Raw genomic sequence first — 12,587 nt, forward strand, 5'->3', positions numbered from 1 at the left:
CTGTGCCTTCTTCCCCTCCTTTTTATCTCCCCCTGTCCCTCATGCTCTCTTTTGACAGCCAACGCAGCACCTTTAATGGGAGCCATCTCCTCATTAAATACCTGCAAGGTGTCTGCAGTGGTTTGGCAGGGATAGAAAGACAAAAAGAGATGGAGACAAAGGAAGAGACAGAGAGAAAACACATCAGCTATTGTTTAGGCACTTTCTGACATGACACATAGACAGACATAGACAGATTTCACTGTGTTAAATTTGAATTACTAATGTCTCTGGAGGCAACTGAACCGAACAGAAAGACCAGGGGGTCAGGAGGAGCGGCTGAGTCAGTTCCCCCCCTCCAACCTTAATCTGGCTTCTTTTCATAGCCTTTTTTCCTCTGACACTCTACTAGAAATACTAAAAGAGGAAGAATTGAGGGAGGGAAAAGAGGAAGGAAGTAAAAGTAGAAGCTCAGCAGACGGGTGAGGCAAGGGATACGAAGCAGAGGTGAAGGTAGAATGAGGAGAAAAAAGTAAGAAACTGTGATGCTCCAAGTGGGAGGCAGCAAGACATGAAAGGAAAAGGGAAAGGAGGAGGAGGAGATTGGGTCTGAATGAGAGATAAGATGGAGGGGAAAAAGAGGAAGGAGAAGAGATGAGAGAAGAGAGAAGAGGGAGCGGGCTGGGCTCTGGGGCGATGGGGCTCTCTCAGATGCAGGATGGGACCATCTGGACAAAAGTGGAGCCAGGTCTCTGACAGTAAACACTGGGCATCACTTTCACATGGAAAAAGACCAGGAAAAGAGATTCAAACACCCGTCCACACTTTCTTATCACCATCAACCCACTATGCTCCACCCAGTAGCTAACTCTGCCAACCATTCTTCACACATGTTGGTGAAAAATACTGCCACTCCCCTCAATATTGGCAATTTCATCACTACCACACAAAACACCCCACTTCCAGACTGCCTTTTTTCTCGAATAACACTCCTTTGCAGTATTTTTTTCTTTCAGAATTGATTCTAAAAAACACTGCTGCCTGTCTATATATCACATCTGACTTTCTCTGAGAAAATAAACTCTGTGTGCCCCTCAGGTCACTTAAGGCCATTCCTCCAAATGTTTCTAGAGTTTAAAAAAATGGTTGCTGTTATGCTGATGAAAACTTCCAATGTCTCCATCTTCCATTTATCTAATTTTCATATATAGCACTTTTTCTCTCTAAAATGTGCTATATAAATTTCCGCCGTCCTGCTTGTTCATCAGCGGAGCTGGCTAATTACAGCAGCAACAGATATTTACAGGGGAGGAAGTGGCCACTGAGGACTTGAACCAGCAACCCCATCTCTTTCCTTTCAGGAGAGTGGATGAAACCACACACACACACACACACACACACACACACACACACACACACACACACAATATGTATACGATATCACGCACACACACTCAATTCTACCCCCTCCCTCATGGCTCTGGAGAAGCACAACTGCCCCTCCTACCCCTCTGTCGGTAAGCCCGGTTTGGAAACACTTTAAACAGACTTGCACACTGCACCGCTACAAAAAGGGAAAACTTCAAGACATGCTCCCCTCCATACCCGCAGGGTTAATTAGAATTGTTTTAAACAGCCACTGCCATGCTTTTTAAACATTTATGGGGTGCATGCATTACAAGTAAGGCATTAACATATCCGGAAAGTTTAACCTCTTCTCTGCTCCCTGGCTCCATTACGAGTAGCAGAGGGGAACGAGAGAGAGGACAGTTGACCTCTGCTGCCCCCTGTGTTACAGCTGAAAAACAACAAGGGAATTTTCAATGAGGAGCAGCAGCCAGATTTGGATCAGAGGAATCGGAGCCAAGCCACCATGCAGGATGAATGACAATCAGCTTGTATGTTAGTGATGAAAGAGAGAAACCCAGAGAGTATGTAGTACCAATAAAAACATACATTATTAACTAAGAGGGACATAGAATAAGTAGTAGTGACAAAAAAAACAACTCAGTGAAATAGGAGTTGTGATCACTTGTGGGCAAAACCACCAAAACACAGGAAATGTAGGTATTTCAGCAAAATTGAATAATTATAGGTTGGACTTAATAAAAATGATATATTCTGGGTTAATCCAAATAACTCAACTAATAGAAACACAGCTCAGAATATGATGTCAATGTTGAAATATCCCATTTCATGAACAATCATTTTGATAAGGATTTTCATTTTTGGAGGTGCAGCCTGTACTGTGAATGCTTAAAAATGAAGACACAGTGAAATTAGTTCAACAAACAACATGAGTTTTAATGAACAGTTCCACCTCTTACCTCACAGAAAAGAGTTAGTTTGTCATCAGGCAGCAGACCGTTGGCCTCATCCAACAGGAAGTCCCTCCTTATGAACTTCTTGAAACCCCAGTCCTTCCCCTGGACAAAGCGATACGCCCTCTGGCTCTCTGGAAAAGAAGACACACGGACAAACAAGGAGAAACAAGATTACTTGAAGACTTTCACAACGTGATTAAGCTCTGCGTGTGTGAATGTGTGTGCGAAAGAGAAAGTTTGTTATGAGTCATGGCCATAAGCAGCGGAGAAACAATGGCAAAAGAGGCTGGATGCATGAAGTAATGCCTGCAGGGAGCTTTTAACACTTCAGAAGAAAACAGAATCTCTCTCTCTCCCCCGTTTCACTCTCTCTATCCTCTCGCTGCCACATAAAGACTAGTGGTAAACATGAGACAGAACTGCTGTGCCTCTTTGGCCAAGAAGTGAGAAATTGCAGGGATCAAAGCAGTCCAATTATCATGTGTTTATGGAGTGCCAATTATCTCTAACAGTGGCAGGAAGGATTCTGTAACACTCAGTTGCACTACAAAGACACAGGAAAGGTGGTGGAGTTCTTGTGTGTACAACAGGCACACTGTGGAGGCGGTCACAGCTATCTACAGTCACCTAACAGTCACAAATACTCACATACAAGGTCAAAACATTAATGGCTTTGAACTGCGGCAGCTACAGAGATCACAGCAAATTAAAGCTAATTGCAGATAGAATAAGGCCAGCCGCTAACACATAAATTTTGCAAGTAACTGAAGCTCTGTTGGAAGAATAAGACACCATTCTTTGGAGAAATTACATCATTCACCATTTTGCTAATGAGAAGAAAATGCTTCCTTGAGCACTGTTCTGGGATTACTGAGCTTAAGCGACAGACCCTTTTTGTGCATGGAGCCATCACTGTCCATTCCTGTAAGCGCAGACATAACTATATGACATGATACGGTACGGTAATAAGTTTTATAGCTGTTTTTTTGCGCGCCTGTAAAGGATTAGATGACGCTACAGGAAAAAGCTCCACAAGCTACAATGAGAGTCAATAGAAATCAGTTTATTTGCCAAGTCCTTGTCATTTCTTCCCCATTAAGATCTTTCCAAGGATGCTCTGTAAGACACAATAAAAATGTAATCATCCATGCTTGAATTGTGCTGGCACTAAGCAGAAACAAGAAGAAAATTTAGTAAGGACACACGGATAAACAAATTGGCAAATTACCAGATGAAATTGTGCAATGCTTGGTCATACTGACAAGAGTATAAAAGCAACGTGTCCCCAGTCTCATTATAGTATATTAGAGCCACGCAGTTTTTGGGCAGTAGCAGTGAGAATTATTTCTTTTAATAAATCATAAACTTTTTTTACGTCTTCTATTAATATTTGTTATGACAACCCATTTTGCCTTCAAATTGCCAGCAATTCTCCTGGGTACACTTGTGCATAATTTTTCAAGATAATTGGCATATAGTTTGTTCAAAGTATCTTCTGTGCATTCAGATTGTTTCAGTGACTTCTTCCTCTTCATGTAACCCAGACTCACTCCACAATACTGAGATGAAGGCTTGGTGGAGTCTCTGTGGAGACTATTACAGGAATCCTTTTCTTTTTTCGTGTCACTGAAGATAGTTCTTTATGACTCTGGCTACGGAGATGTACTTGTTATCATGCAACAGAACGAACACAGGACAGCCAGAACGCTCCCTGATGGTATTGGATGAAATACCACCAGGTATTGCAAAGTGCAAGAGTGTTTTACATGAACCTAAATAGACACATAGATTGTATAATCCCCCAAATTGCTTTGATAGATGTTAGTTTTGCACCGTTTTCCAAACACAGTCAGAGTATGTTCAGTTCATTATGACCCAATCTGCCAAGAGCTGTGCATTGTCACAAACTAACAAGATATTTAGCTGGGGGTAGTTTCTAACAGGACAGGTGCAGCTTGTTAATTGTAAAACGCATAGAAATGTAGGTCATACACATCTATGTTAATTGTAGGCCTACAGTTGCAGTCTGGTAGAGAGTTGTTATAATGCACACAGGATTCAGGAACTGACAGGCAGGACTGTAAACCAGCCGACAATAGTTCAACATTGAATTCTTTCGCATTCTTCTAAAAAAATTAATTACATCACTTTAAACTGGAAATGCCTGACTGACAAACATTTATTTCTATACAGGTGTAAAAAAAATTTCCACTGGATTTGTTTAGTATGGTCGACCACTCAAACAGCCATGTGCTAGAGCACAGCTTATGGGAACATGGTGAAAAATGTATGCACTGTCCATGATCCTGAAATTGGTTCATTTAATACAGTGGTCCCTCGCTATAACGCGGTTCACCTTTTGAGGTCTCGAGAATTTCTTTTTTTTTTTGTGCAATTTTGCGTTGTGTTCTGCCTCCTGATTGGCTGTAGACCATCGTCACTCGATCTCCTCCGTGCCGTGTCTCCTGTACAGTACAGAATGCGTTCAGCTTGTCAAATTTACATAAATCCTTGATCGCTAGCAGTGTGACTCTGAAAAGTGTTGTACTGTATGTTGGTAAGTTTTCTCCCCAACAAACACAACAATGCCGATGAAACATTTTGCAACGTCAAAGGCACCTGTGGTAGCATCTAAAAGGCAGAGGAAGATGCTAACCATCGCACAAAAAGTTGGACTTTACCTTATTTTTCAGACCATAAGGCACATTGCATTATAAGGTGCATTAAGCAAAACAAAACAGTCAGATAAATTTTTCTCAACTCATTCCTCATCGATGTTGGATTCTCTCGCAGCTGCTCAATTTCCCCATGTTCTGGACCTGAAAACAGGGTTCGATCTTTGGTTTCATTCTATAATACTGGACTTTCTGCAACGGTTTGAACTTTGAGAGTGTTTAAACAGGAGAGAAAGTGTGAAAAGGTTCATGCCTGTCTGAGAAAAGTGTATAAAGTGTGTTGTGATGAGTTTTACAGCCTTAAAATATCTATAATAATTGTAAAAGAAATAACGCTGGCTACTTCGCAGATTTCACCGGTCACGGGTTATTTTTAGAACTCCCGCACTAAATGAGGGACCGCTGTATTTTGCTCCAAACTTTCGGACCAGTTCAAAACATCAATATGAAACATGGGTCACTATAAAAACTTCCCATGCTTGACATCCATCCAAGGCCTTATTATTTTCAGGATCGGGTCCAAAGTTAACATTGTCATCCCTCTGTTCTCCTCATTCTTCAGCCACTTTGAACCCCACAGCACAGCCTGTGGAATTCTTGCCACAGAAGCCCCAGCATGTTTAAAAGAACCAGACATAAAATCTGGCCCAGTGTTGGCAAACCTAACAAATAACTTTAAGTTGTATGAGTTGAGAGGTGGACCTGTGGCACTTCCAACACCTCTTTATCAGACTCTGTTGGTAGGAAACCACCACTACTAACCAGGATCTACCCTCAAGCTTTTGCTCTTTCAGGCATGCTCTGACACAGCTGGTAGACAATAAAAACCTGACCCTAGCGAAAGTCGTAAAGCTTTTTATACCAACAATGAGAACCATCAGCATCTATTGTCCAGACCTGGCCATGCATTTTCATTAACTTATCTGCGAACAGGTCACAGGGGCAGCAGATTAAGCAAGAACGCCCAGACCATCCACCTCCTCCAGCTTATCTGAGGGGACACTGAGGTGTACCCAGGCAAGCCAAGAGACACAATCTCTCCAGTGTGCCGTGGGTCTGCCCCGGGGCCTCCTTCCAGTGACCTGGACATATTGCATACAATGTTGATTTTTAAGAAAAACAGAGTCAGAAAATAGTGAACAGAATCCACCTATGCTTGAGTTCTTACAAAACAACTTCACAAATGTTTTTAATCTCAATCCAACTAATTTATTCAGTACTTTAAAAGGGTTCAGGTCATCACTGACATTTCAGACTTCTGTTGAACTTCCAGGCATATTACATCCACTTAAAGTCAACATTAAATTTAACTTTTAATGCAGATGACGAAATGTGCTAAAAATAACCACTGTGTCACTGAGACCTGGTAAAACAGCACAGTGAAAGTCTCGTGTTGATTCCAGCTGACTATAAGATACACAATTGGTTTTTTAGGCGTGGGTTGCAGCCCTAAACAATTCCAAATATTAGTCGAGCTGCATGTAAAATCAAATGTTCAAATCTGTCTTTTCCCTCACAACTGCCCACTGCAAAGTATGTTTGATGTCCGGTCGAGCCATGAGTAGGTATCATCATCCTGTATTCTGCATCCACAGTCAGAATCTCTTTTGCTGATGTTAAAAAGCCTAATTCCAGCTTCATGTCCAGCCAGACTCTCCCAACAATGTCCAGAGGTAAATGTGAAAAAGGCTACAGCCACCCCATAAAAGATCATGTCTAAGGCTCATACATCTGCAGGGTGTGTAAACTTAATGTGTATACACTTGCCACTTCAAACAGACTCCTCTCTAGCCTACTCTTGCATAGAAACCCCAATAGGAGATCTGCTGACAGTTCACAGTAGGAAGCACTAGGATGAAGTGTCAATGCTACTGTAAGATCCTGTGTCTAATCCCCTGTTTGGATCTGAGAGAGCAGGCAGCCAAAGAGGGGATTGGCGGGGGAGTGCAGTGCATATGCAGTTATTCCCACCACTGCTCATGCAGGGGGTCCTTCACTGTAATCCTCTGCCTCTGGAGGCTGTGTACGCAAAAGAAACTGACAGGAATCCACATGCAAACCGATACACAAATAAGCTTGACTGAAAGTCAATTCACAAAATGTATTTATGCACTTTACAAAGCTACTTTATTCATTGTTCTCCCAGCTGAACAGTTACTCTAAAATCGACTGAGGTTTTTTTTTTTAAGCCAACGGTATCTCCAGCAAAGTCTAGCAGGTTTGAAAACTGTGTCAAACTTTTGCTACACTGTACCTTTTGTGGCTGGGCTGAGACAAAGAATTAAACTTAATGCAGGTATCTTTCACAGGCTCTCAGTAAAATCTTCTTTCTTTAGTGACTTTCACCCACTCTTATGTCCTTTAAACATGTCTGATGGCTCTAGCATGTGTGACCCAGATGAAGCCCCAAAGCACAGAAGCTACTTGTGAAGTTGTGTTATTTGGGTAAGTAACAAGACCAGTGACGAGTGAATAGTTCCCCAGTGGCAGTATCTAAAGCTAATCTAGGGGGTGAGGAGAAAGGCTGGCAGCAGGAAGAGATGGGGGGGGGGGGGGGGGGGGGGGGGGTAGGAAGAAGTGAAGAGAGGTGAGAGGGAATGCTGGAAAGAAGCCCCAGCAGACTCAGTGAAAAGAGAAAGAGAAGTGTGATTTCTTCAGTGTTCAGCTGTGACAGTGAGATGACTGTGGGTGCATGTGTGGATGTGTGCATGCATACAGGCACCAATGATGACGGCTTTGTGTGTGCTGAGCTCAGCTAATGCCATGCTATCATCTCCACTGGGGCATCAGAACACTGCACTGGCAGAGAATCAACTGCAGGTCAGATCGCTGGCGCTCACTCTTTCAGTGAGCTGGCCAAGGTGGTGGGAGTGCAGCCACTCTGCCAGAATACCAAAAAGAGCAGGGCAGCGGTGGAGGGAGGGGGGTAGGTAGGTGCAGCTGAGAGATCCGTACACATTTAGTGGAGCTACACATACCTCTTAATGTTCGGGGAAATTATAATTCAATTCCACACAAGTTTGCTTTTCCTCCCCATAACATAACCTAATTAAAAATTTAAAAAAAGGAATTGGAGGTGCATTCACTTCCAATTTATCAACAGGGAGTGAGGCTGTCGAAGACTTCTAAAAAGGTTGGGTCTTTTAAAATCAAAATTGCCCCACGCTACTTTGAATTATATATTTACCAGAAATAAATCCAACCGGCAGTGATTACACAAGCCCATATGGCTATCAATACCTTACGTTATTAGACACACTTGGGGTATTAGACACACTCTCCACCTTCTACATTACAAATTTCAGTGCCCCAAAGACACAGGTGTGACAAGAGTTTTTCATTTTGAAACTCTTAAACTTTGAGATATCCCTGGCTTTGTGCTGAATATAAAGTCTATGTGGACAGCTTAGGTTTCAGTAACATACCTCTTAATGTTCGGGGAAATTATAATGAACTTGTACTTGTATGAAAAAACAAAAAAACAAAAACACACTTTTAACAAGTATGAATCAGCAACAAGTGGAGATAATTGTCAAGTTTTTAACAACGCCGCAGTTGCACTTCGATATTTCACTACCACTGAAATTTCTCACCCTGCCAAAAGAGAATCTAAGGTGATGCTGAAGGTGAGAAAAATGATGTCTAAACTGGCGACAGCGAGAGAAAGACTAAAGGGGAAGCCAAGCCAGAGTATTTAGGTGTGCAGGACATCCATATTCAGGCAGAAAACTCAAGGGTACGATTGGCACACAGAAAGAGAAGGTCGCCAGAAGACAAGCTGGCATGTAGAAAAATAGCAGCTGACAGAGCAGCCAGAGTCAACATCTCTCTTGGTGTCTGTCACTTTTCTGGACTTACTTTTTACCACTCAATTTTAGCAAAATCCCACTAACCACAACTTATAATTAACAACAGACTATACTGATCCATTGTTCATGCATTGACTGTTCAAGGACAATTAGTCTAGTCTTCAGTTAGCAGTAATGGGCATTCTACTAGCTTTTATAAAAAGCTGAAAAATCGAATGTAAAACGTTGCTCCCATTTACACACTGATTCAAACTGGCTGGCATAAAGAGATATAAACGTGACAGCTGTTCACACAAGAAAATCTAACCTCTACTAAAGATCGAGCTCTATAAGCTAATGTCAGCACAAACTTGTCTATTGACATTCTTGCTAGCAATGTCAATACAACCTGATTATATAAAGACTGACCAATAACTTCTACTCTATTACACGGTGCTCCACTCCCCCCACACAGAATGCCTGATCGCCTCTATCAGTCACTGAGGGCAACAGACTCTGACAAGTTCACATCCACAGCTTCAGTTAAATGAAACCAACATTTCTCATTCTTAAATTACAATATAAAGCAGACCACAGCCAACACACATGAGCTCACTTAGCCTTTGGCTACAACACAGCAAAACCATTGTCTGTAGGGGAGATTTAACATGGAGACCATTTGAATACAAAACAGCTTGCGGCAATGGTTGAGAACTTTCCATCTCTCCTCTCTGAGCTGTCAGAACAGGAGTCTGCAGGGGGGCAGCTGTTTTCTCTGGCAAAAGGAGGAGGGGGGAGGACGGAGTGTGTGTGTGTGTTGGGGAGAGGGGGGAGTGGGGTCAAAAGACAACTTACAATCCACCCAGTAGCCTCAGAGGGGAGAACCAGCACATTAAGCAAGAGAGAGAAATGATGTGGCCAAGTCTGGTGTAGGAAAGGGGGGGGGGGGGGTCTGCAGCTGATGTTTGAATCCATCTCCATTATTAAGTACAGACCATCAGAGGATCCACAGACAAACACCCTCTCTAGTGAGAAGCTCAAGGGCTGACTGATGCAGATCGGGTGTTTCATTAGATAATGTCAAGCAAATCCGTCATAGTATATCCTACACCCTCCTGTTATGTACTGCAGGAATATTCATATTTTCCATATAAACAAACCCAAAACATGGGAATGAATACATCTGTAAAAATGGAAAATATAAATATGTCTTTACTTCTCCAGTAAGCTAAAAAAAATATATATATATAAATGGAAGCAAAGTTAAGATACTGGACTTACTCTACTTTAAGTTCTCACTAGTTTTTCTAACCATTTCTTCCTTCTATTCAACTATCCACATTAAAAGAAATATAACCCAATAACTATTATATTAAATATGGTCCCTACAGGAACACAGTATAGAGGCAGACAAATCACTGTCCTGCCACAAACAGTCCACAGCCGCTCAGCTTTCTTAATTAAGCCAATTTGTTTTTATTTGACTTTTTTTTTCCCTAGAGGCCTGGATTAAATTGGATTCTAAATGATCCAGAACCAATAGAGCAATCTTTACTACCATATTCTTAGACACAGTGCTTGCTAAAGTGTCACAAATATGCTGGCACTTGGGTAATTTTCTCCATTGACAATGCAAGTGCAGTGGAGAGCCTAGGTTTCCCCAGGGGGAATGTGGGAAGATTGTAGGAGGGCATATGGCAAGAATGGGATGGGGTGTGCACCATGGAGCATACCATTTATTACAGAAAGCCCCTTGAGACAAAAAGAGAGCAAGAGAGTCAGAAAAAGAAGATTCTTTTTTACTTCACTTGGCATTCCCAAAATTCAGGTTTTCTCTGGCGATTTAAGGGAGCAATATTACCAAAATTGTAAGGCCTTGAAATTATACATCTCCACAGTCTAATTATTACTTCTACCAAAGAAAAATCCTCCATGCAAAACTAAACTATAGATCACAAAATACCTAATATCCAGTATAAGCACTACAAGAGAAACTCTTCTTCAGTCGGCCACTCAGAATTAAGATTTAGTTTTCAAATAGTGATGGAATTAAAAAGGATAAAAGAGAAAGAAAACGAATTTGTGAGTGAGAAAAATGGCAAAGGTCTAAGTGAGCAAATGAGGTACCTAAGTTCACATGGGGGAATGTTTCTCAGCAGGAAAAATGATTTCCCTTTCTACACAACCTGCACCGCAGGGTGTTGTACACAACTTCACTGCATATGCCTCTCATTCAAACACATTTCCGCCTCCCACCTCTTCTCGTCTCTCTACCTCCCTACCCACCCGCCCCGTCTTCCCTCCTCCATGCTTCCTGTACAGTGAGCTGCAGGGTACTGGGAGAGAGGGAGGCAGCCAAAAAGCCTGATAACCAGGAAGCGGTCACATCTGGCCCTCACTAATTCAATTCCACACAAGTTTGCTTTTCCTCCCCATAACATAACCTAATTAAAAATAAAAAAAAAGGAATTGGAGGTGCATTCACTTCCAATTTATCAACAGGGAGTGAGGCTGTCGAAGACTTCTAAAAAGGTTGGGTGTTTTTTAATTAAAATCAAAATTGCCCCACGCTACTTTGAATTATATATTTACCAGAAATAAATCCAACCGGCAGTGATTACACAAGCCCATATGGCTATCAATACCTTACGTTATTAGACACACTTGGGGTATTAGACACACTCTCCACCTTCTACATTACAAATTTCAGTGCCCCAAAGACACAGGTGTGACAAGAGTTTTTCATTTTGAAACTCTTAAACTTTGAGATATCCCTGGCTTTGTGCTGAATATAAAGTCTATGTGGACAGCTTAGGTTTCAGTAATGAATTTGAATATATTTTTCAGTGTCAATTAGAACAAGTTAGGATTTCAGAAAATAAAACTGGACTCCCATGTATTTTTAAATGCTTGTTAGTCTTAACTTCTTGTGCCGGTGAGGGAGGGGTCATGTGTTTATTATCATGTCAAAGCTCCTCATATAAAACATAATGTTACCATCTTGATCACCTGTATTATAAATATGTTTTCTTTCATCAGTGTGTGCAATGAACTTGCAATCTTGTTGCTTTTCAAATAGTTGCTTCGAGGACAGGGTCTACGATTCACATGCAGACAGTTGGTGTCTTTAAAATAATTTGACTGTGTCAGCTATTAGTCTCAGTTTGCGATTGAATGGGGTCAAGCATCAATGGCATTTAATGGTGAGCAATTAGATCAGTGAAAATTGCAAATATGTTGCCATCTACATACACAGAAATTCACACTAACAACTTAAATTGAGAGTATAGCCAGAACCTCATTCAGAAATCCCTCCACAAATACTGACATAGTTGCTAGAGATTGGCCATTTAACTGCAGACTATGCTTTTATAGGAATATAACCAAAATGCAGCCAGTTGGCAAAACTGGTGTCTTATTGCAAAGAGATGCATCACAGATGAGTTGTGCCCAGGTAGACTAGCTCAGATTGATTGCAATGTGTTGCAATCTGTCTGTGTTTATGAATTAAAAAGGAATTCCATGCTCTTCGTAAATCTGTCTGAATGTGGCTGCAGTCAGTCTGAGTCAGACTGTGACTGTTTGGAGACAGGTTTTCTTCTACAAAGTGATCTGTGCAATCACCTTGTGACCAAAAGGAGTCACCTAAAACTTGAGGATGTTGCACACTCAATCTCTGGTAAGCCAACAGGTCGTCACGCCTACTTGAAATCAGTCACCAAATTTGAAAACATTCACAAATCAACGATTTTTTTTCCAGTCCAAGGAGGTTTTCCTATTTTGACTGAGCCATAAGGCTATATAAATAAAACTGACTGCCA

General features: G+C 41.6%; 1 protein-coding gene across 1 annotated transcript in view; it reads right to left on the bottom strand.

The window, feature by feature from the left end:
- Window positions 1–12,587, bottom strand: part of spop (speckle type BTB/POZ protein) — a 101,380-nt gene that overhangs the window by 34,768 nt on the left and 54,025 nt on the right. The window contains exon 6 of the mRNA XM_085351819.1: window positions 2,307–2,434. Within this exon, the coding sequence (XP_085207945.1) occupies window positions 2,307–2,434 (128 nt within the window). The remainder of the gene's footprint in view (window positions 1–2,306; window positions 2,435–12,587) is intronic.

Source organism: Diplotaxodon limnothrissa, linkage group LG4 (genome assembly GCF_057381915.1).
Source record: "Diplotaxodon limnothrissa isolate DT_005_m linkage group LG4, D_limnothrissa_male_GT1.1, whole genome shotgun sequence".
Classification (NCBI taxonomy): domain Eukaryota; kingdom Metazoa; phylum Chordata; class Actinopteri; order Cichliformes; family Cichlidae; genus Diplotaxodon; species Diplotaxodon limnothrissa.